Source organism: Peromyscus maniculatus, chromosome 8, assembly GCF_049852395.1.
Source record: "Peromyscus maniculatus bairdii isolate BWxNUB_F1_BW_parent chromosome 8, HU_Pman_BW_mat_3.1, whole genome shotgun sequence".
NCBI classification, from domain to species: domain Eukaryota; kingdom Metazoa; phylum Chordata; class Mammalia; order Rodentia; family Cricetidae; genus Peromyscus; species Peromyscus maniculatus.
Genome location: NC_134859.1, coordinates 63,832,611 through 63,856,349, shown reverse-complemented (window position 1 = coordinate 63,856,349; position 23,739 = coordinate 63,832,611). Strand labels below are relative to the sequence as shown.

Sequence of the window (23,739 nt, the reverse complement as noted above, 5' to 3'; positions counted from 1 at the left end):
GCTGCTTCCAGAACCTCTCGGTCCCCGGAACCAGGGGGAGCCCACCCTAACTGCGCTCCTGCAGCACAACAACGAGAAAAGCTCCTTCCAAATGGGGAGGATCAGGGTAGGGGGATGGGGAGAGGGTGCGCGGTTCCCTTCTCGCCACTTCCTTGTATGGACAGTGGGGGACTCCAAAGCCCGGCTCCGAGAGGCCCGAAGCTTGGTACCCGGACGTGCAGGGGGAAGCACAAAGGGGCCGACGAGAAGGGGGTGGGGAGGCCTGCCGGTGCAATGAAATGGAGTGGGCTGAAGCCTCAGGAGAGCAAATCGAGGGCGGCGGGTAGGTGAAACTGCTGCAAACATCCTCGGAAGCTCGGGCTCGGTCCCCCAAATTGCAAAGACGGGAGGGAGAGGCTGGATGAGGAAGAGCCCCCGCCTTCCCCGGCCCTCTGGCGCTTCGAGCTTAGGGCCGGCTTTGTGGGGCGGAGGTTCCCTCCCGGCACTGGGGGGAAGGGGATGAGGGCCACTCTTACCTCCATCAGCCCCCCCGACGTGTCCAAGTCGTATACGATCGTCTTGGTCTCCATTTTCTCCCACATTCATCCACCTCCTGGGCTGGGCGCTCTCTGCTCCGGCCCCCCCAGCCCCGGGGGGAGGGGGGAGGCGGAGGAAGGGGGCACTCCTGACCCCCGACCCCCTTCTCTCTTCCCAACACAGGTTCCGACTTCCTCGCCCTGGCTCCCCCCCACCCCCCGGCCCCCAGTCCCTGGGACGGCAGCGTCCTCCCCAAGGGCCGTGAGAGGGGAGCAACCCCTCAGCCCCGGCCCGGCGGCTGGCTGCACAGTGGGTCCCGGCTTAGGGGGGGGTCAGGCCTCGGCGGGGCCTAGGCCCACAGGCTAAAGCTGGCGCTGGCGACCGCCGGTCCGGCCGGGAAGGCTGGAGGGCGCTGCCATCCCGGGATTGGGGGACCGGAGGGGGGGGTGAGAGGTTAGGTGAGGTTGTGAGACGTGAGGTGACTCGGGGGAGGATGGTGGGGGGTGGTCCCCGGGCTCCGCCTCTCGCCGCTGCCGCCGTCTGCGTCCCGGCTGCCGCGCACTTGGCGCAAACTTACCGCGAGCGCCCGCAAAGCCACCCGCGCAGGCGCCCCGGGATCGCCGCTCGCCGCGCGCAACCGCAGTGACAGCCGGCGGCCCGGCTCCCGCGCAGCCGCGGTGATGGGGTACCCCCCTGCGCGCAGCCGCGCTGGCATTCGCCTGGAGCCCAGAAGGACCGCCTTTCTGCCGTGCGCCAGCGTACTGGGATGGAAGGGCGGGGCCTGCGGCCTCGCTCAGGCGCCTGGGAAAGCGCGTAGGGGTCACGGCGCAGCCGCAGGAACCTGGGGACGCTTCGCCCATTGGTGTTTGTGTGCCGACCGGGGGCTGTGTTCCCGCGCAGGCGTGCTGGGTCGCCACCCTCCCGTCCCCTAACAACGCGCCCGCCTCCCGCGCAGGCGTATTGTCACCTGGCGGCCTGCACAAGAAAGCTGCTCCTTTCGCCATTTTGGCAAGGGGGTTTGGGCTACCCTGCCCTTGGAGTCCTCAGTCACCAAGATGTGAGGTTGTGTGGCGCTGGTGTGCTGTCGGCGGCAGTAGTACTCATAGGCACGTTGTCGTGGATTGTTTGCCTCCAGCATCAGGTGTGGCTGGAGCAGGCCGCCATATTGGTAAAGGGAAAAAAAAAAAGCCATTGCGACAAAAAACGACGCTTCGGGTGGCGGTTTGGATGGCTGCTGTTTCCACTTAACTCCCGCTCTCGACACTTAATTTTAGCACGGACATCGCTGCCTGGCATCGCGATGGAACCAAGGACCGTTCAAGCTGCCTCTTACTACCCTCTCTTAGCCACTGTCCCTGAGAACCACTCTTAAAGAGGAAGTCAAAAGCCCAAACAGTCCGTAATCCTGACAACGCCCAGCTACCTGCCTACAGCTGACTTCAATCCCCAACTTGCAACGCGGCGCAGTATTCAAGGGTGAACGGGAACGCGTTGCACCCTGGGAGTAAGAATCGCGATGGGTCTGATGAGTTGTGGGAGTTGTAGTTTCATATGCAGACGCTGCCCTGTACCGTAGGATGTCTGGGGCCGGGGGATGGGGAGCCTGCTGGGAAGGGTACTGGGATTTGTAGTTTGAGCCCCTCGCCTCAAATTCTGGGTAGAGAGACATATTTCTCTTTGGGTGTGCGCTGTTATCCCCTTATTACCGCCTTCCGATATGGACAGATACTTCTGCCTAACTGCGGATGAAGCCATTGAGAAGGGGACTGGATGAATAAACCCCACTAGACGTTAATTAACATTAGTGACAATACAACTGTGTCCTGCCTTTCTTCTTTTTTCTCCCTTTCCCTCTCCCACCCTTCCTCCCTTTTTCCCTTCCTTTCCTTCCTTCCTACCTTCCTTCCCTTCCCCTCCCCTCCCCTTCCTTCTCCTCCCCTCCCCTCCCCTTCCTCCCTCCCACCTTTCTTTCTTTCTTTTTTTTTTTTCTCCAAAGACAGTCTTACTCTAAAGCCCTAGCTGGCCTAGAACTCGCTATGTAGACCAGGTTGGCCATGAACTCACAGAAATCCGACTACCTCTGCTTCTGGTTCCATTTCTGGGATTAACGTGTGCTACTATTGCTACTATGCCTGGCTGTTCATAAACTCTTCTTCTTCTCCTCCTCCTCCTCCTCCCCCTCCTCCTCTTCTTCTTCTTCTCCCTCTCCTCCTCCTCCTTCTCTTTCTCCTTCGTTTTTCGAGATAAGGTTTCTCTGTGTAACAGCTCTGGCTGTCCTGGAATTTGTTCTGTAGACCAGGCTGGCCTCAGACTCAGGGAGATCCACCTGCCTCTACTTCCCGAGTGGTGGGATCAAAGGTGTACATCATCACCACCTGACATCTAAACTCATTTTTTAAAAAGATTTATTTATTTTTATGGGCATTGGTGTTTTGCCTGCATGTATGGCTGTGTGAGGGAGCCAGATTCCCCAGAACTGAGATACAGAGCTGCCATGTGGGTGCTGGGAATTGAACCCAGGTCCTTTGGAAGAGGAGCCAGGGCCCTTAACCACTAAGACATCTCTCCACCCACCCCCCCACCTAAACTCATTTTTATGTTACTACACACATCATTCTCAGAGTCGTAAAACTGGGAGGGACATAGAGACTATTTGATTTAAACTCTGCATTTCCAGAGTGGAGCAGTGATTTGCTTAGGTTTCGTAGTGCATTTGTAGAAAACCTAAAAAGGAAACATTTCTTGATTCATAGGTCAGAATGTGTCCACTACACCATGTTTACTGTCTCTGAGGAACTGTTGCTCCTCCTTTTGGGACAGTCAGAACTATAGGTCAAAAGGATATGGATAACTGTGAAGTTTTAGGTGTGTGTGTGGCTTTGTACTTCTCCGGTGGCCCTGTGTTGGTGCCCGGAAAGACTAAGGCCACGCAGAAGTGGAGAATGTCATGCAAATTGGCAGCTCTCGGACTTCCAACGTCGCCATGGCCACAATAGATTAGTAACCATAGGACTGAGGTGCGACTCTCAGAGGAGAGGGCTGAGATAGGTTCCTTGAACGGAGAGGCCAGGCTTCATGCCTCCTTCATGCCACATGACCTCAGAAGTTGAAACCTCATATGCCCTCTCTCACTGGCTTCCTTCCTACTGCCCGGAGCACAGCTGTGCTGCTGTGTCAGCCTGAAGGTATTACTGGACAGAGAAGTGAGCTGCTGGCACATGCCCAGTGAGCAAGGCTTCGCTTGGAGCCACACAGCCGTTGCAGCTGAAGGCAGGAGCGGGCAATGGGCTAATGAGGAAAATGAGAGTTGGCTCTGTTGACAGGTGCCAGAGGAACAAATCACTCCACACACCTTTCTTCTGGAGCCTGAAGGATGAGGTCAGCCCAGTGGGGGGGGGGGGGGGGGCAGGTCTTGGTACCACCTTGGAGAGCTCCAGCTCAGGGTGTTCAAGGGGACTCCAGGAAAGAGAGCAGGTGGGATGCAGAAGCCTTTGGAAGCGACCTCTTGTGGTCAACGTAGGTATTGCACTGTGAATGACCTGGAACCCCCAGACGTGTGCATGCGGCAAAGAGGCAGAGGCTGGGAGGAATTTCTGGTCCACATCCACATCTTCCCGGTGAAGATGGTAGGAACAGAAGGTGCTAGTGGATGCTGGTCTTCCTTTCAGGGATTTCTGTCTTTTATCTTCCGGTTGCCCATAATTCTCTGTTGCCTCCCTCCTGGGAAGATACTTTCATCTCCAAAGGCTTTAGGGGCCATAGAGAAGGGCAAGCCACCACTTCTTAAATTTTATTATTTATTATTTATTTATTTTGGTTTTTTGAAATAGGGATTCTCTGTGTAAAAGCCCTGGCTGTCCTGGAACTCGCTTTGTAGACCAGGTTGGCCTCAAACTCACAGAGATCCGCCTGCCTCTGCCTCCTGAGTGCTGGATACACTTTATTTTTATTTTCTGGCTTTTACTAGATAGGATTTTTGTGTGTGTGTAGCCCGCTGTCCTGTAGACCAGATAGGCCTTGAATTCAGAGATCTGCCTACCTCTGCCTCCCTAGTGCTGGGATTAAAGGCATGGGCCACCACCACCACCCACCTTTTATTTTTTGAGATTATAATATAATTACATCATTCCTCCTTTCCTTTTCCTCCTTCCAGCTCCCCTCATATATCCCTTCTTGCTCTTTTCAAATTCATGACATCTTTTAAAATTAATTGTTGTCATATACATATGTGACTACACACACACACACATTTCTAAATACATAAGTACAACCTGCTCAGTCTGTAAGATGTTACTTGTATGTATATTTCCTGCAGCCACTTTACACTCGATCTTAGCCAAAAGGCCGAGAAGCGATTTCTGCAGCCACTTTAAAGAGCCGAGGGGGAGGGCTCTTGCCTGTGCCCCCAGGGTGCCCTGTCGTCCTGCTCACAGTCTGGATGTTTTCTGAGGCCAATCCAAGTTAGCCAGTTTGTGTACAGGGGTTCCGTCTGATTCCAGTCTCTCAAGCTTCACTTGGTAGGAAGAAGCAGAAGGAAAGTTGCACCAGACGTGGGGCCTTGTCAGCAGTCCAGCGGTACTAAAGGGGTTTGGGACTGGGCCAATCTATAGTTCTAGCCACGGCAAAGAGGAGGAAATGAAGCACTGGGGTGGATGAGCACTTGAGTTCGCGAGTCCCCACATCCCTGTGGTATTAATCACCAGGGACTCTCACTTGAGCAGCCATCTGTGACACTGATGTCTTCGGGGCAGTGTTACCTAATGAACTATATAGAACACCTTTTCTCATAAAATCTGGGGGTGATTGATTGGTGGGTCCAGCAGGTCTTCGCATGCCAAGATCTACACCACACTCATCTACCACCTCTCTTCCCTCCAAGAAAGCACCGTTCACACTGCTGAATTGTTTTTTCCAAAAAACGCCATTTTAATAAGGAAACAACAGAAATAAAAGATTGTTCTCTGGCTGGAGCCCAGACCCCATATAATACATCATATGTACAAAGTGGCCTTCGGTCTGGACCGGGCTTCCTCCTCGGGATTTCTCACTTCAGTTCTGTGCCACGTTCCTGGGTCCTTGGACTTCTGCTCCTCTCCAGAATGTACCTGCCCTCTCCTGGTGTGCCATAACCCAGTGGCAGGAAGCAGGTGCATGGTGAGTGGCTCAAAAGAGGGACTCGTGGGGAAGGGGGGCATTTGTGACAGCCAGATAAACATCAAGGAAGGTCTGTCCCTCCTCAGAGTAGAGGGATGCCGGGGAGCAGTAGGGTGTCCTGCTTTGGTGTGGAGCATGAGTGTCCAGTGAAGCCCAACCTGAGCTTAGGACAGAGTCCCTGAACCTTTTAAGATTCCTTAAAATCCTCCCTTCCCCGGGACAGGGCAGAAGGCATAACTCCACTTCTGAGCCTTTAGAGAAGACCAGACATCGCCCTGAGGGGCTGGTGTTGGCATGCCAGGACTACCAAAAGGTCACCGTTGAGAATCATCTTGGCCACTGGTGATGGCCCTGTGAGGGGCACTCTGGTCCCATTTCCACTGCTGCAAATCAGCTCTTCCGGAGTCCCCACATGCCAGGGCTGGATGATGGCAATGTGTAGAAAGTGCCTCTGCTCTGCCTGAAGTTTCCAGGCCTGAGGGCCAGGGCATAAGAGAAGCAGGAGAATGTTGGCTGGTGGTAATGTGCTCCAGCTATGTTCTATCCAAGTCAGGTGCCCCCTGACTTGGACCCAAAGAAGGGCCCGAAGTGGGCAGTGGCTCCAAGAAAACAGGTCACTGTGGGCATTGCAGGCAGGGAAGGGCACAACGTCTTGAGGGATTGGTGGTGTCTCTTCCCAGGTGGTATGTACAGGAGGTGAAGGGACAGCAGAGAGCCGGCAGCCCTGCCACTGGCCTGTGATGCAGGCCTGCGTGCGCATCCACAGGCTGCTCCCACCTAGATGGACACTTCATATTCTCTCGTCTCCTGCAAAGGAAAGAGACTGCGGGGAGTTGGACACTTGTAGAAGATTGGTTGGGCCAGAAGCCACCTTCCCAAGGCAGAGGCGGGACTTGGCAGGACCCACAGGGATATCCACCCAAGGGAGCAGAGAACTGAGTCCTGAAGAGGTATCTAGGCCCACATGGATACTTACTCCAGTCTCATAAGTTGGGTTGTCAAATGCTGACTCCACCGTGATGCGGTTATAGGGGCGAGGGTGAGTTCGGGGGAGTTGCAGGGGACTTTTCCCCTGGAGCCTGTGAGAACAGAGGAGCCGGTGAGGCAGGAGCACAGGGCAGGGGTGAGCTGGGTATGTAGAAGAGGAAGAGAAGCCAGACTCACCTGGAGAAATAGAGGTACACACCTCCCACCAGCAGCACCATGGCAGCCAGTGGCAGGAAGATGGCAGCTGCCATGTGGGCAGCATCCAGGGCACTGGAGGTGGCAGGTGCCTTGGCAACTGAAAGCAAAGGGTGGGTGGGATTGGAGCTGATGTCCCTGTCCCTTAGAGCCTATGTCCCCTCCCTTCTCAAGGGCATTCAGAGACCAGCTCCCATTAGCTGGCTGGGGAAGGGAAGAAGCTTTGTGCTCTTCTAGGCCCCAACTGCTCTTCCTCTGCCTTCCAGTTGTGGGAACCCACAGCCTGGGAGCTGTGAGAACCAAGTGCAGCGGGACCACCAGATCTGGCTCTCAAGCATGGGGACTCACCATCCAGGCTACGGCCGTTGTAGAACCCATCCAGAGAGGCTGGAACAAGAGGGGAGGGCCAAGGGCAGTGGGTGAGCCTGATGGACCAAGCCACCAATGCAAGGAGCACAGAGGTGGGCTGGTCATGGGGGAAGAACTGACCAGGGAGAGCCCACTCCTGCGTTGTCTTGGTGATGTTAGATCAGAGACGGGCAGAGACTGGGGGACAGGAAGGGGCGTGGGCAGGTGCTTCTGATTCTCAACGTGGAATTGCTTTACTACAACAGCGCTTCGGTCCAGACAGGGCTTTAAGGGAGCAGTGGCACTCACCAGCCCTGCAGATGGGTGGGGGGTCACTCCAATGTGAGGGGTGTCCAGGCACGCATTTGATGCTGGCCTGGCCCTTCAGCACATAGCCAGGGGCACAGGAGAAGTGGATGGTGGCCCCTGCTGGGTGAAGCCGCTTCTCAGGACTGCGGGCGCCATTCTCGGGGGCACTGAGGCCATGGCAGGGCTTGAACTGTTCCACTGCAAGGCGGGCAGAGTCAGGTGAAGGTGTCAGGTCCCCCTCATTCTAAAGGGCCCCCTCCTACACACTCGACACTTACAGAGACATTTGGGGGCCCTGTCACTCCACTTGGGGCTGCCAGCCTGACGATCATGGCAGGTGAGGATGGCGCTCCCCGTCAGCACAAAGCCCTGGTCACAAATATACTGCACAGTTGCCCCCACAGGAAACTTGGGGCTGGATATGAGGCGTCGGCTGTGATCCACATCCCCTGGGTCACGGCAGGATGTCACTGTGACGGAGAGGGAAGGAAAAGCAGGGAAGGCTCAGCGTCTGGGGGCATGGCTCAGTTGGGAAGAGTGCTCTGGAAGCATGCATGAAAGCCTGGATTTAACGGACAGCACTAGATAACCCCGGGCTGGTGGTGCATGCCTGTAATCCCAGTACTCCAGATGGTGGATGTAATCCCAGTACTAAGAAAGTGGAAGCAGGAGGATCAGAAATTCAAAGTAATCCTCAGTTTCATAGAAGCTTGAGGCCAGTCTAGGTTAGAGACACTCGGGGAGGGACAAGAGAAAGGCCTGTTCGCCCTGGTTTTGTTCAGGTGGCACAGGCCAGCTAATGCCAGGCTATATGGCTCTACTCTCATTTAAATGTCTCCATCTTCCTTTTTTGGTGTTAGAACCCAGGATGGCATGCATGCCAGGTGGTACTCTACCACTGAGCTATATCCCCAGCCTTTTGGTTTTCTTTGCTTCATTTTTTTAAATGTATGTGTGTGTGCAGAGTTTATGTGTACTGCATACATGTGGATGCCCACCAAGGCTAGAAGGTGGTGTTGGATCCCCTGGAACTGGTTACAGGAGGCTCTGAGTTGCCTGATGTGAGTGCTGGGAACCAGATCTGGGTCTTCTGCAAGAGCAATAAGTGCTCTTAGCCACTCAGCCACCCCCCCCCTTACACACACACACACACACACACACACACACACACACACACACCTTTTTGGGGGAGATAAATGCCTCACACCATACCTTAGGCAGTATTCAAATTCCTGATCCTCCTGCCTCAGCTTCCTGAATGCTGAGATTGCAGGCATGTGACACACCACGCCTGACTGTGCCTACCATTTTGCTGACGTATCCTTTTCCCACTCACTAAGGTCAGCACTGCCTGGTCACCAGTCAGCCAGGGAATGCTCGCAGGACTTACCTGGAAGTCCTGTGACAAGGGAATCATCTCTATTTCACAGATAAGGAAACTGAGGGGACAAGTTGGAAGAGCAAGACTACTAGCAGACACAGGCCCAGTGCTGGATTTTCTCTGAGAACGCGGGACTCAGGCTGGGAGGGACCATGGGGCCGGGCACACTCACCCCTTTGGCATGAGGGCAGGTCCTCACTCCAGCTTAGGTCCCACTGGCACATGAGAATACTGGATCCCACCACCTGGTAGCCAGGGTAGCACTGGTAGGTGACCACTGTGCCGTGCACCAGCTCAGGCTGTGACGGGCTCTTCCAGCCGTTGGGGATCTCGGGTAGCTCTGGACATGTATCATTGCGGGGCACCTCTGGAGACACAGAAGCAGGGAGATGCAGCCCCTTGGCCAGTACCAAAGTGACTGTGCTGGTGCCAACTCGGAGTCCCTTTGGTCCCTGCCGATTATCCTGGGCCTACACTGGCCCAGGAAAGCTCAGTGATTCAGCCTCCCTTCTCAAGCCCCACCCTCTTGCCCATCCCCTGACATCACTGAGCCTCCCAAGATCCCAGGATTGTCCTCTTGGCTTTGACTCAACCCTCAGAAGCATGTGTCCAGATCCTCAGGCCTGAGAGATGGGCAAAGCAGGGTGAGGGAAATCACTTCTGTCCAAGACTGTCGGAAAGGAAGGCCCCGGCACTTTTCTCTAGTTCCTGTTTTTGTTAGGAAGTTCTTGCTGCCTCCCCAAATCTCTCCTGCTCTAACCAGAGGCTCCTGGTGATGCCTGGTGCCCTCCCAGGTTCTGCTTGTCAGAAAGGCCATCCAGGCTCCTTGCTGCCCTGCGCTCTTTGCCCTGCCGTGATTTGGGAATCTACAATCCAAGTCAGACAGAGACAAGCTCACCAAAGAAGTGGATGACAAATCCTTGCTGGTAGCCCAGCGCCGATGTCCCAGGATCTGACTGGAACTGGATGGTGACGTCGGCCATGGAGGTAAAGAGCTTGAAGTGGCCACGGGGCCCTGAGTATTGGCCCAGGACCCGGGCCGTCAGGTCATCCCCATCGTAGAAGGTCAGTACGTCCCCAGAGCCTATGCGCAGCCTGTAGAGGAGGAGGATCAGGGCAGGACAGGCTGGGGGAAGGGCCCAAGATGGGCTGGACAAGAGGTGTCCCCAGCCTCCGGAGCCGGCTTGCCTGACCCGAGGCACTCACACTCGGATGTCCAGCATGATGCGCTTGTCCTCCTCCACATGCACACCCCAGATGCAGTCCTGCCCTCGGCCATAAGGCTCCGGCCAGTTTGGAGAGAGCACCACGCCCGCAGAGTCTGTGATCTCTCCGCTGCACACGGCTGCAAGGAAGGGGAGGCCGGGAAGGCCCATTCTCTCCAATATGGCGTCCAAGAGTGCCCACCCCCACCGCTAGGGGTCCCCACCTCCTCCCTCAGGGGGAAATATCAATCACACACGACAGAGCCTCCGGCGCCCGGCTCTGTGGCTTGCTCCTGGGTGCCCACCCTGTTTTCACTGCCCTGGCAGACCCACCCCCTGGTGCCTGCTGACCTCGGCAGGCTGGCTCTGTCTCATTCCACTGGGGGTCGTGGAGGTCGACACACTCGATGATGATGGAGCCCTGCTCCAGGGTGTAGCCAGGGTCACAGCTGAACTCCACCGTGGTACCCACGGGGTAGGAGGGTGCGCTGCTGCTGAAGTTGCCGTATTTGACAAAAGGCTCGTAGCAGTGGCCCTGCTGAAAGGCTGTGAACCACAGGGCCCAGCCCAGCTCAGCCTCCACCGGGGTAGGCCAGGGGGCGGGTGCTCTCCTACTTCCCTCCTCGGGGCTTTTCTTCCTCAGTGCAAATGGGCTCGGAATAGGAGGCAGGGGAAACAGGGCACCCGACCCTCTTTTGGTCAGGAGGCCATCTTGAATCACCCCACTGCATTCTTGTTGGCTAGTTGGTGCTTAGTATACAGAAGGTGCTCAATACTCTTCTTGATGAGTTAATGAGCACATGCATGTATGTGTGGGTCTAGAATGCCTCTTGCAGCAGTCCCTCGTGTCCCTCAAGTATTGAGGTCCTTTTGCTTTTTTAAAACCTGGGAATCCATTCTCTTAGGCTAGAAATCAGTGCTCGAAGCAAAGGGCTCCTGCAAATACGGGCTGGGAATCTTGGACTGGAGTGAGGGGCCAGGGAGCAGGTGCTAAGCTTGGAAGGAGTGACAGAGTGCAGTTCGAGAGGGGAAGGGCACGGGAGAAAGAGCCCGGGCACCCGGGTTAGGCTCGGCAGGCTCAGCCCGCGCACCCGGGTTAGGCTCGGCAGGCTCAGCCCGGACACCCGCGTTAGGCTCGGCAGGCTCACCCTCATAGCGCAGGGCCATGCCCGCAGCGGCGCCGCTGCTGTCCGTACTAAACTCCACAAAGAAGTGTCTGCCAGAGCTGAGCAGGCCCTCAATGGGCAGGTATTCCACCTCGTAGGAATCGTACACGGGTGGGGCCTCCACGTTGTTCCCATTGCGGATGATGAGCCTGGGCCGGAAGCTGTATGGTTGGTATCCCGCCCCACCCCCCACCCCCCAACAAGGTATTCCCAGGTCCAGGCTCCCAGCCAGCCAGGACAGCCCCTCACCTGTCGTCATCTTCTGCCAGGGAGACCTTTTCAAAGTGCAGGTGCAGCCTCTGGCTCTCAGGAGCCTCTAGCAACCAGTGGCAGGTGAGGTTGCTGCTGTAGTTGCCGGGGAAGCCGGGAGAGACAATGCGGCCAGTGGTGGCGTTTCGAATCACTCCGCCACAAGCAGCTGTGGGTGGCAATGGACTTAGGCTTGGTCCCTGCCTTTCTTCGAAACAGCCTCCAAAGCCTCTTCCCCCCACAGCCCTGTGCCCCTCAGCATGGACACTAGGGACCTTTGCCTGGACATCGGCTTTGCTGGGGTGGCTCCGAAAGCCGGTCTTGCAGGCCTGCCTCTGCGGCTCCAAGCAGCCCAAACCTCAGAATCCCGCCTCCTGACCATCCACATCTCTGAGGCTTCACGTGCGGCTTTCTTGGCAGTGAGCAGATCTGTTGCTGCCTGGCTGTGGGGCCGTGGGCAAGCCTCTTTGCCTTCAGGAGCTGACTCTAATGCCACCAGGCTGACTTCATTATGTTAAAGTGCTTACCCAAGACTGACTGTCTTGGACATAGTTGATATTTTTATGCCACTCTGTCCTCTCCCCCTCCCTCCCTTCCTCCTTTTCTCTAGTCCTTCCCTCCTTTTTTTTTTTTTTAAACCCCAGGTAGGCCAGGCTGGCCTTGAGCTCAGTATGAAGTGGACGATTACCCTGAATTCCTGATCCTCGTGCCTCCATCTCTCAAGGACTAAGATTATAGGCATGCCATTATACATGGCTTCTTCTTTCTTTTCTTCTCTCTCTCTCTCTCTCTCTCTCTCTTTCTCTCTCTCTCTCTCTCTCTCTCTCTCTTTCTCTCTCTCTCTTAAAACAGGGTCTTCCTATGTAGCCCAGGCTAGTTTGGAGCTTGCAGTCTGGCTTGCCTAGCATGATAGCAGGCCTTGGGTTGGAACCCCAGCACACAAAACAACAGCAAATCAGTTATCTGTTTGTGTCTGTCCCTTAACCAGGTCCCCCTTGTCTTTTGAGGCCAGGCTTAGAGTTGGTTTTCCATGTTGAGTGAGCAAAATGCATGCATGAAAGTGGAGAGGAGACAGGACCAATATGCCTTGGCAGATCGCTAGCCACAGATGGCCTCAGATACCTTCTGCAGTAGCTCTCCAGACATCACAACACTGCCATTCATTGACTGACTGCTGAGGAACTCTCAAACTGACCCCTCTGGCCTGGGACTGCAGCTTCGTCCCCAAGGAAAGGCTGAGCTGCTCGTCTGGGCCCAGCAGTGAGGGTTTCTGGGCCGTTTGACCACAGAATTCACAGAAGGGAATGAGGCTGAGAAGCAGACCTGAAGCAGGGAGCTGGTTCCAGGCAGTTCTGGTTATTCTCAGACACACAGCTCTTCTCTTGGAGGCCAGACTACAGACACACAGCTTTGCTCTTGGAGGCCAGGCTACCATTGCCCATAACAGAGCACTATTTCCTCCAAAGGCTTTAGACAACAAAAGAGTTGAATCTAGATCCTGGGGCCCAGGATGAGTCTTGTCTCTTATTCTCCACAGAGCAGCAATCTGACTTTCTGCTTGGTCTCAGCATGGAACTGGCCTTCACATCGACCCATCCCAGGTTTGACTTGGAACCACACGGTGGTTTTCTATTGCCCTTGGGATGAGGGTCAAGCTCATTATGACCAGGACTCTGCTTTCCTTTTCCATCACCCCCACTGGAAACCTTCAGGCATACCCTACTAGATCATGCTGTTTCTGCATGCCTTCACACAGAATCCACCAAACTGCCCTGAGCTGATGTTTCTGGAAGCCCTCCAGGCCATCTCTGTGGGAAGCCCCCCAGGTCTCCTCAGTTTGGAACTGACCTCTCTTGCCCATGCACCTGCCACACTGAGATCACCCCATCCCAATGTTGTCCACACTAAACCACTCCCCAACCTCACCACTAGATGGTGCCCTTTGGAGGCAAGCGAGCATGTCTGTCTCTCGGTAACCAGTGCTAGGAAGACTATAAAAGGAAACAGGGTTCAAAAGCCCAGGTCTCTCCCCTTCCAAATGACAAAGCGCACACGTTGTCTGTCATGTGGCAGACCCAGCACTTCCTCCATGAGCCTTCTGGGTCTGTAGCCATCTCAGACCTAGGAACCATGAACCAGAACTGGCGTCCCTGCTCGCTCAGCCTGGCTCGCTCATCAGCATCTCCGAACTTCCCTCCTCTCAATTCCCAAAGCCACAAAGCCACTACCCCACTTCAAATCCTCTCTACAGGATGGCCTCCCAGCCTTCAGACAACTACTGCTGTTTCTCCGGAGCAGTTCTGACTTCCTCCCCTTTCTCCTAAAAAAACCGCAACACCTGTACACCTAGTGTCTCGGACTGACGGTCCAGGTCCTTCCCACGCCACCTGGCTGTCTTCTATGCCGTAAACACCCTCTCCTTCCTACCCCTCTATCATTGCTCACATTGTTCCCTGCACAGAAACATCAGACCTTCAGTGCCTACCTCCTCAAGGGAGCTTTCTCAATGCCGACTGGGAATGAATGTTTGCTTTCTCCCCAGGTCAGTTCAACCCCCACCCTTCGACAAGGTCTGATGATGTAGCTCAAGCTGGCCTAGAACTCAAAACCTTCATGCCTCAGCCTCTTGGGTGCCGGGACTGTAGTTATGACTACCATGCCAGCCACTTTATGACTCTTCCTTGGTATCTTTTCCTCTCTGCTTTAGAATTAGTGATCTATGCTCGAGGTTGATTTATTATTTTCAAAGTCATATGTATATGAGTGTGTCTGAGTGTGGGCTTGTACATATAAGTTCAGTGCTTGTGGAGGCCAGAAGGGGGCGTTAGATCCCCAAACTGGAGCTACAGGCAATTGTGATCGGCCCGATTGTGTGCTGGGAATAGAAGTCAGGTCCTCTACAGGAGCAGCATGTAGTCCTAACTGCTGAACCATCTCTCCAGCACCTCTATGTCCCTTCTCTCCCCTTCCCTGGAACTGTGGGGCTCTGAGGATAGAAGCCCTGTTCGATTCAGGCCCTTCTTGGCCCCGCTCTCCTTCTGTGAATTCTGTGGTCAAACGGCCCAGAAACCCTCACTGCTGGGCCCAGACAAGCAGCCCAGCCTTTCCTTGGGGGACGAAGCTGCAGTCCCAGGCCAGAGGGGTCAGTTTGAGAGTTCCTCAGCAGTCAGTCAATGAATGGCAGTGTTGTGATGTCTGGAGAGCTACTGCAGAAGGTATCTGAGGCCATCTGTGGCTAGCGATCTGCCAAGGCGTGAATCATCCCCGATCGATCCTGTTTCCTCTCTACATTCATGCATTCATCTTGCTCACCCAACATGGAAAACCAACTCTGAGCCTGACCTGTGATGCTGACATAATGGATGATGAGTGTAGAGTGGCTCCATACCACTGAGATGTGCAACCATCTTCTGGCTTTCTTACAGAAAGCGAGTGGAAGTTCCAGACAGCGATGGAGATGTGAGAAGACCCCCGCGGTACTCCTCTGCTTGGCAGCGGAGACTTCTCCGTGGGGACCCACTCACCAATGCAGACAGGCTCTTGGGCATCCCAGAAGGGCTGGGTAGCATTGAGACAGGTGAGGAACCTGGCACCCTTCAGCTGGTAGCCAGTGGCACAGTGGAAGCGGGCACTGCCCCCTGGGTGGAGGCTGGTGACAGTCACATCTCCGTAAGCTGGACGTCGAGGGAAGTGGCAGCTCAGGAGGTAGGCTATAAAGAGAGAGTGGGGGACGGACGGTGAGGGGGGGGCCTGCACAGCCTGCTCCGGGTGTCTGTGGGCTCCGGGGAAGCATTGGAAGTTCCACAAAAGTGTCCCATCTGTCCCCTTGCAGAGGTCAGTGGGGCTTGGTAAGCAGAACAGCAGAGGACTCGGAGGCTGAGGTTCTGGTCCAAGCCCAGTAACACATTGCACAGCTTTCTCTGTGGGTTTCCTTTCTACTGCTTCTCCCACCCACCCCCATGACCAGTAAACGACTTTTTACATTTTGTTTTGTTTTTTTTTTTGTTTTGTTTTCAAGACAGGGTCTCTCTGTGCAGTCTTGGCACCTGACTCTGCCTCCCGAGTGCTGGGATTAAAGGCATGCGCCTCCACCTCCCGGTTTACTTTAAAAGTAAACAGCTTTTAAAGATGTGGGAGGGGTATGAGAAAGTCACACTAACCTTCTCAGAAATTGGAGGTGGGATTAGCCTTTCTGGGAAACTTGGTTGCTTTTGGACTTATTATACCATATATGACCATATGGTGGCAGCAAATCCCATAAAATTGCCTGGTAAACCCCAACTCTTAAGCTAAGTCCCAGAAATGTTTATAAATGGGGAGTCTGGCTTGGATCTAAGAGGTAGATATGCCCTGGAGCAGTCAAGGAGAGAAGGTTTGGCTATGCCTCTGTGTGCCTTTATGTGAATAGAAAGAGGGGGCTGTCTTTGGGTAGATGAGGTTCCGAAGCTTGAGTTGACTGTGACTCAGTTTTGAGGCTTTTCACACCTGTCTTATTCTTAGTTACTAAGCGAAAACAAGAAGAGAGTTCTGAGGGTATGACCAATAAGAGGCTAGTTATGATTGGCAGGTGGTACATCAATGCCTATGAGATGGGTTCTGGGTTTAACGAAACCAAGACTGCCTGCATTTAAATGCAGACTCCTCTACTTCCCGAGCCGCCTTGGGCAAGTTATCTCTTTGCTCCGCGTCTTGGTTCCTTTGTTCAATCAGTGATTTAGAGTACTGCTTCCAATGCTGGGGAGGTTAAGTGAGAGGCCATGTTGTGGTGCCTGGCACAAAGCACCCACCTAACACCCCAGTCGACTGTTAATGTCTGCGGTCATGAATCCTAACCGTGCCTCACACTTTCCAGCTCCTAAAGCACCGCCACACCCTTCCCACTTAGTACCTGTAATATACGTGGAAGAAAGAAGGTAAGGTAGGGGCTGTGAACCCATTTTAAGATAAGGAAAGCTGAGGTTTGGAGAGCCTGTGTACCCTCGTCATACTGCAAGTGTATGGTAGGGTATGGATTTGGGTTCCTCAGTGCCCCCTGCTTCCTACCTGGCCCAAGGGGTCAGAGAAACCTGAGAGAAACAGACAAGGCTGGCCTTGGAGGTTGTTCCGTGGGTCGTCCCCCCCCCCCAGGCTAGGATAGGGAGGGCTATAGAGAATGGAGGGGTGGGCGGCTGACCCCCTAGGAGCCATGGCCAGGTGTCAGGCTCAGCCCCTGTACTTTCTTCTTCCCTGTGAGTCCCAGCACAACCAGGGAAGGGAGTGGGCTGGGATGATGTGAAAGCAGGAGGCTGGTGGCATTGAGAGGCACCCCCAGACTCCATAATGGGTAAGTGCCACTTCCCAAGATGAGCTTCCTCCTATTGCCATGACAACCAACTGTTCCCAGGGAGTCTGCACCACCACAATCTGTTGAGTTATTTTCTTGCTGGCGGCTGTTTCTGGAGCCAAGTCCAGTGCCAGGAATGCTTGGATGGAGGAGGGAGGGGCCTATCAGGCACTCTGCCTCCCCACCCGGCCTGGGACTGGGCCAGAGGAATCTATCCTGCCACAAGGCCTGTGTGCAAGCTCATAATTGTGACCTCCTTCATCAGCTTGGACAGTGGCTGCATAGGCGTGGTTCTCGGCCCTCACTCACGTTCCGGCATCCTCTTTCTCCAGCCCACGAGAAGTGCCTGTGAGCATACGCTCCTCCTGTTCCCATCTCTGGGATCAGGGCTAATTACAGCCTATAATTAGGGGAATTACACTCATTAAGGAAAGAGCTGATCATTGACAAAAACTGGGCAGGGGAGGGAGGGCTTCTGGGACAAAGAGCAGGAGCGGGCCAGCTCTCCAAGTCTCTCCGAGGGATCCGCTCCCTCTAGCTCGGCCTCCGGCCCCATTGCATTCTCCCACTTTTGTCTGGCCACACAAAGAGGGGACTGGAGTTTTGTGCAAAGGAATTTGCAGCAAGAGAAAAGGTTGCTGTGGCGTGAAATTATGCCTGCTGCCGAGGAGGATTGATGAGCCATTAGGGAGGATGGAGGGGCCGCCCAGTCGGTCATCCCTGCCCGGGGGCGAGGCCTTACCTCCGCTGAGTGCCTGAATAACCTCTGCCCGCCACTAGGATCCCTGCTCTCACACCAGGCTGCTCCCCTAGTTTGGGTGACAAAGCCTTGACAAGGTGAGTGGGCAGGGTGCAAGCATCCCTAGCGCCAGAGGGCTTGCCCATCCATCAGCTCCCCCCCCCCACGGGGTTGCGGAAGTGGTCCATGCCAATGCAAGACAATGCCTTGATTGTTTCTACCGATTATTTCCCTATTAGCACTCCGGGATCCGAATTAAAGTTAACCTGTGCAAAGGATGGAACTGACTTCCAGCCCAGGGAGGGGGATGGGCAAGAAGGATCCCTGCGGGGAAGCGGGGAAGCGGGGAAGGGGCAGCTGTGCCCCGCCCTCTCATCCTGCAAACGGTACAATACTAGTTTCTTTAATGGAGGACACGCTAAGCATTTTCTGTTTTACGCAAATCTTAATTTTGCGGTATAGATGGTTTAGCCTTATTTTACAGCAGGAAAGGGAGGGTCAGATAGCGATGGCCTGTGAAGAGCAGAGAGGGGAAAAGAATTGAGGGTAGATGGGGAAGTGGGAAAGCATTTCGTATAAACATTCTTTTCCAGCCAGCACAGTAGCTCAGGCCTGTAAACCGTACAGTAGGCCTTAGGGTTGTGTGGTGAGTTTGAGGCCAGCCTGAGCTACGCGGCAAGACAAGGGTTGGTGAGATGGCTCATCGGGTAAATGTGTCTCCAAGCTTGACAACCTGAGTTCAATCAACCCCCTGAACCCAAATGGTAAAAGAAGAAAATGGCTCCCTGCAGGTTGTCTTCTGACCGTCGTGTGTGTGTGTGTGTGTGTGTGTGTGTGTGTGTGTGTGTGGTGTGTGTGTGTGTATGTGTGTGTGTCTCTGTGTATGTGTGTGTGTCTCTGTGTGTGTGTGTGTGTCTATCTGTCTGTCTGTCTGTCTGTGTGTGTATGTGTGTTTTGTGTGTTCTGGTACGCCTTTGAAGCATATGCTAATAAAAACTATAAATAAATGTGTGAAGATGCTGGCTAATTCTGAATTGTGGTGTGTAGATAATTATCTTATTTTTTGTACTTTTCCATAGTTTTAAATGTTTTCAAAATGAATAAGAATTGTGGTCAAGGTGGGAACTTGACACTAGAAATACTACAATAGGTCGGGTGGTGGCGGTGCATGGCTTTAATCCCAGGACTCAGGAGGCAGAAGCAGGCAGATCTCGAGGTCAGCCTGGTCTACAGAGCGAGTTCTAGGACAACCAGGGCTACACAGAGAAACCCTGTCTCAAAAACAAAACAAAAAACAAAAGTAACAACAACAAAAGGTATCACCATTCATAAGGAATGAAACTGGGGATCTAACACGGAAAAGAGACAAAGGGCCAACCCCTTGCTTACTCAGGGCGCTGGATAGTTTTATGCCAACTTGACACAAGCTAACCACCTGAGAAGGGGGACTCTCAGTGAAGAGAATGCCTCCATGGCCGGGTGGTGGCAGCACGCACCTTTAATCCCAGCATTTAGGAGGCAGAGGCAGGTGGATCTCTGTGAGTTTGAGGCCAGCCTGGTCTACAGAGTGAGTTCCAGGAAAGCCATGGCTACACAGAGAAACCCTGTCTTGAAAAACAAAAACAAACAAACAAAAAAGCAACAACAACAACAAAAATTATAGAGTTAAAAAAATAGAGTAATTCCTAATCAACTACTTTTACTTATTATTTTCATTTGTCCTGGAACTCTCCCTGTAGACCAGGCTGACCTTGAACTCACAGAAATCCTCTACTACCTGAGTGCTGGGGATTAAAGGTGTGTGACCCCATGCCCAGCTAATTTTTTTTTTTTTTTAATTTTTTGAGAAAGAGTCTCACTGCATAGACCTGGCTAGCCTGGAACTTACTGTTTGTTGACTAGGCTGGCCTCTAACACATGGAGATCCACCTCCCTCAGCCTCTCTAACGCTGGGGTTAAAGGTGTGCACAGCCATGTCCAGTGCAAACACTGAACATTTTACAGAAAACATTTCGAAAATTTTATCAGTGATGAATGGCTAGTCTTGATTCTCTATGTAATATGAAATTATCATGTTTATTAAAATTACAGAAAGGGACCATAGAGATGGACAGATTCAAAGACACCTGCTCCCAAGCCTGATCATCTGAGTTTGATCCCTGGGACCCACATGGTGGGAGAAGAGGAGAGCTCTGATTTCCACAAACTGCCCTCACATTAAATAAATAAATAAGTAAATTTTTAAAGATCAAAAATGACAGTTAGTGTACTAAAACGGAATAGAAGGAAGAGAACTCAGAGAAATCAAACACCCAGCTCAAAGTCGGCAGCTAGCAAGAAGTCCATGTCCTCAGTCAGAGCATGGCTGGTTTCCTCAAGTCCCTCTCCTTTCCTGAGGCGTTCTCAGTCGCCACATGGGGCCTAGACTGGATCCCAGGTGGGTGAGGAAACCCAATCTGGTTAGCTAAAGACCTCCAGATGGTCATTGTCAAGTCCCTTCAGCTCCTGCCTGACCTAGACTGTAATAACACCAGAGCCACCCCGGAGGGCGGGCAGTCAGTCCTGGCTGGTTCCTCTCTCTCTTCCTCAGGTCTTACCTTGGTAGTGGAAATGGAAGGTGCCAGGCCCAGCAGGTAGTGGAAGGCTTTGGAACCTCAGGGCTGCTTGGTGGGTGGGGCTGCGGATGACTTGGCCCCTCAGCAGGAAAGACTGGTTAGCCAGGGGCACTGGGTCAGGCCCCCCCAGGCCCTCCACCGTTATGGTCTCCCCTTCCTGAAGGCTGATGTTCTCCACCTGCAGGTGGACGGGAGAGAAGGGAACAGTGCTCTCAGGACTTCCTGTGCCTGAGCCCTGCTGACCTGTGACTCCATCGGTGTCACGCGTGAGCCTCTTTCTTGTACACTGGACCCCGAGGCCCCACACTAAGTGCCTTACCCAGAAAGAGCCCACCCTGCCTCCTCATAAGTGTGCGATGGGACCCGAGGTTCAGAGATATTCAAGCGCGTTACCCAAGTTCACGCAGAGGTTATGGGCTGACCTGCCGACCTGCTTCCTATCGCTGCCCCCTCTGGGCTGTATTTTTTTTTTTTTTTTTTTTTTTTTTTACAATACCATTCAGTTCTACATATCAGCCACGGATTCCCTTGTTCTCCCCCCTCCCACCCCCTCCCCTTACCCCCAACCTACCCCCCATTCCCACCTCCTCCAGGGCAAATCCTCCCCCCGAGGACTGCGATCAACCTGGTAGACTCAGTCCAGGCAGGTCCAGTCCCTTCCTCCCAGACTGAGCCAAGTGTCCGTGCATAAGTTCCAGGTTTCAAACAGCCAACTCATGCAATGAGCACAGGACTTGGTCCCATTGCCTAGATGCCTCCCAAACTGATCAAGCCAATCAACTGTCTCACCTATTCAGAGGGCCTGATCCAGCTGGGGGCCCCTCAGCCTTTGGTTCATAGTTCATGTGTTTCCATTCATTAGGCTACTTTTCTTCAATAATTGAGTAAACCCGAAATTTATTATAAGCCACAGTCGTCCTAGGGACCTCCATACTATATATATACCCTCTATGGTTCTATGGGTTGTGGTCTGATTGTTCTTTATTTTATTTCTAGAATCCACTTATGACTCGAGTACATACCATGACTGTCTTTCTGGGCTTGGGTTACCTCACTCAGGATGATTTTTTCTAGTTCCATCCATTTTGGGCTGTATTTTCTATTCGTAAGTTTGATGGTACTTGAGGGTCTGGCCAGGAGTGTGAGGCCCTAAATCCAGGCCCATGTGCCCAGCTTCCCCTGGTCATTCCCGTTGTATGCGACACATACTCCTCATGCCCAGCCTGCCCTGTGTCCACCTCTCCCCGCAACAGCAGCTCCTCAAGCTGCTGACAGTCATCTTGCTCACTACCCGGGCACCCAAAGCCTTGCTTCTTCCCTCATACCCCACATCCAGTCAGGCATTCAGTCTGGCAGATGGACTGCAGACCCGCAAACTCGACGTGGTCTCTATTGCCCATTCTCTAGCTCATCACTGTCATGACTCACCTAGATCACCGAAGCGGCCTCCCGGCCAGCCTCCCTGTCTGGAGGGTCTAGCCCACTCCTCCCTGCACGTCAATATTTTCTGAACTGAAACCATTAATAGTTTTAGTCCCTGCTACTCATCACAGGGCTTTCTTGTTTAAATCACCCAGTATTTCTCCATTGAGTCTAGGAAACCTGTGGTATTAGTCCAGACTCTGTGGCTGGCTGGTTCTGCCAAGCATGAACCTTGCTGGCCCCTCAGCGTGCCCTTCTTTCATGCCAGGATACCTGCTCTGATTACTTCGTTTGGTTTGCAGAGGTCTCTTTGAACCATCCCGTTCTTCAGACCCTTATCCCTGAGCATGCTTCTGGGTGCCATGCTTCCTTCCGTTCAAGGACCAGACAACAACAGACTCGGACCAGACAGGAAAGGTGCCCTGGGTTGGTAGAAGGGGCCTAGAAATAGAGGGACTCATCTTCACCCCGTGTTCCTGGACAAGTACACTATTTGGGCTTCATTTTATTTTTTATTATTTTTAGTAGAGTCTCATTATGCAGCCCAGGCTAGCCTCGAATTTATGATCCTCCTGCCTCAGCCTCTTGAGTGCTGGGATTAGAAGTGTGCGCCCCCACTGCCTGGCAGAGCTTTGTTACTCAAAATATGGCCCCTAGATCAGCAGCATCCACATCACATGGGGGCTTCTAAGGAAAACAGAACCAGGGTTGGGAATGCAGCTCAGCTGATGATAGGGCGTTTGCTTAGCAGCATCCAAGCAGCCCTGGTACTGAGCACTACATACACTGTGTGACGGTGTCTGCCTGTAATCCCAGCACACAGGAGGTGGACACAGGTGATTCAGAAGTTCAAGGTCATCCTTGGTCACATAGTAAGTCTGACACCCCACCCCCACGGAGCGGGGGATGGAAAGAAAAGAATTGGGACAGCCCTTAGACCTCACTTCAGATCCATGAACTCATCATACCCCGGATTGGAATGAGGTACTTGAGCAATGGAAATGGATCTCTAAACTCTAAAGTCTGTAGCTTGTTGCTCTGATCGAATGACTTAAATGTTGGGCCTTCAAGAGTTAACCACCTGCTCTGGTTAAGTGGCACCTAGTGAGTCACCAAACCCTTCCCGATCTTGTCTTCCAGGCACCTCAGCTGGTTCCTCCTCATCCTCCTCTTGCCCACTGGTTCTGAGCATGGCCTCTGACCAAATCCCGCCCCTCCTACCCCCACTCACTCTGCCCCAGGTCAGACCTATCCTCTCTCCCATTCCAGCTCCACGGGAGGCTTCAGGTTGCTCAGAGGACAAGGTTCAAACTCCCCACTCCCGATCAGCTCCAGGGGCTTTTCCAGTCTCGGTTCCCTGTTGCTCAGTCACAAAAGTGCCCCTGGTTCCTGCCCCTCTGGACATTAGCACAGGAATTACCGACTCCCCTTTCCTACCTCTGTTTCCCACACCAAACCATCAATCCCTCTTCCCCAGGCTTTCCATCAGATCACCCTCTCCTCATCAAGATAGACAGGTGCTACCAGGCTCAAAGGGATTCCTCTGACGGCGGCTGAGGATACACATGTTCTGGGGACCACTGGGGAGGGGAGCAGCTGGGAGGAGAGGAGAAGCTCCCATCCCTGGCAGGGAGGAAATATCAGGTGGGGGTGGGGGGTGGGGGGTTGAAGAGAAGGTTCAAGTCAGGACGCTAGGGGCAAAAACACCTCCTGTATGCCAGGAGCTCCCCGCCCAGGCACATTTGGGTGGCGGCTGCCTGACCATCTGTTGGGGACATCCCTCAGGGAATCCCTAGCAGGCGGAGGCTGGATGAGGTCCCTTCAAACTTGGAGATTGTGTGATGCTAGAGTTGGGAAAACAAGCCTCACACACGTGGAATCTGTAATTATCGAGAGATGCCAGGCAGCATACAATTCCGCCTTAAGCGGCACTGAATGCAGGCAACAGGAATCCTCAAGGGGAGAGTGGAGGGCTTGGCAGTTCCCAGATCCGCATGCTGCAGGTGGGCCTCAGAGCGCCTTTAAGAGCAGAGAGCTGGGTGTGGGAGGAGGCAGAGGTGTTGAAATCAAGGAGGCCTTTTCTTCCTAGTTTCTCAAAGATTAATACCTCCAGCTTGACTTCTGACTTCC

General features: G+C 53.6%; 2 protein-coding genes and 2 long non-coding RNA genes across 7 annotated transcripts in view; 2 read left to right on the top strand and 2 right to left on the bottom strand.

The window, feature by feature from the left end:
- Window positions 1-739, bottom strand: part of Phf12 (PHD finger protein 12) — a 50,554-nt gene extending 49,815 nt beyond the window's left edge. The window contains exon 1 of one of the 2 annotated variants that reach the window (XR_013041755.1): window positions 516-725. Coding sequence is in view for 1 of the 2 variants with exons in the window: in XM_006977450.4 (XP_006977512.1) it covers window positions 516-581 (66 nt within the window). In the remaining variant the exon portion in view is untranslated. Of the gene's footprint in view, window positions 1-515 lie in introns of both variants that reach the window. The other variant, XM_006977450.4, reaches the window with a different exon arrangement.
- Window positions 247-1,959, top strand: LOC121831371 (uncharacterized). Its single transcript, XR_006074746.2, has 2 exons — window positions 247-322; window positions 1,791-1,959. It is a non-coding gene; the product is annotated as an uncharacterized LOC121831371 (long non-coding RNA).
- A 3,459-nt stretch (window positions 1,960-5,418) lies between these two features.
- The window catches only part of Sez6 (seizure related 6 homolog), a 47,326-nt gene continuing 29,005 nt past the window's right edge, over window positions 5,419-23,739 (bottom strand). The window contains exons 4-17 of one of the 3 annotated variants that reach the window (XM_015996236.2): window positions 20,170-20,365; window positions 15,035-15,220; window positions 11,511-11,679; window positions 11,244-11,410; window positions 10,447-10,641; window positions 10,097-10,235; window positions 9,789-9,985; window positions 9,063-9,257; window positions 7,788-7,979; window positions 7,510-7,707; window positions 7,201-7,239; window positions 6,835-6,952; window positions 6,647-6,749; window positions 5,419-6,477 (exon numbers count right to left, since the gene is read on the bottom strand). In XM_015996236.2, the coding sequence (XP_015851722.1) occupies window positions 6,448-6,477; window positions 6,647-6,749; window positions 6,835-6,952; window positions 7,201-7,239; window positions 7,510-7,707; window positions 7,788-7,979; window positions 9,063-9,257; window positions 9,789-9,985; window positions 10,097-10,235; window positions 10,447-10,641; window positions 11,244-11,410; window positions 11,511-11,679; window positions 15,035-15,220; window positions 20,170-20,365 (2,124 nt within the window). In that variant the 3' untranslated portion in view covers window positions 5,419-6,447. Of the gene's footprint in view, window positions 6,494-6,646; window positions 6,750-6,834; window positions 6,953-7,200; window positions 7,240-7,509; window positions 7,708-7,787; window positions 7,980-9,062; window positions 9,258-9,788; window positions 9,986-10,096; window positions 10,236-10,446; window positions 10,642-11,243; window positions 11,411-11,510; window positions 11,680-15,034; window positions 15,221-20,169; window positions 20,366-23,739 lie in introns of all 3 variants that reach the window. The other 2 variants (XM_006977448.4, XM_076542943.1) reach the window with 2 other exon arrangements.
- Window positions 14,998-19,827, top strand: LOC143266919 (uncharacterized). The gene is made up of 2 exons (XR_013041756.1): window positions 14,998-15,087; window positions 19,664-19,827. It is a non-coding gene; the product is annotated as an uncharacterized LOC143266919 (long non-coding RNA).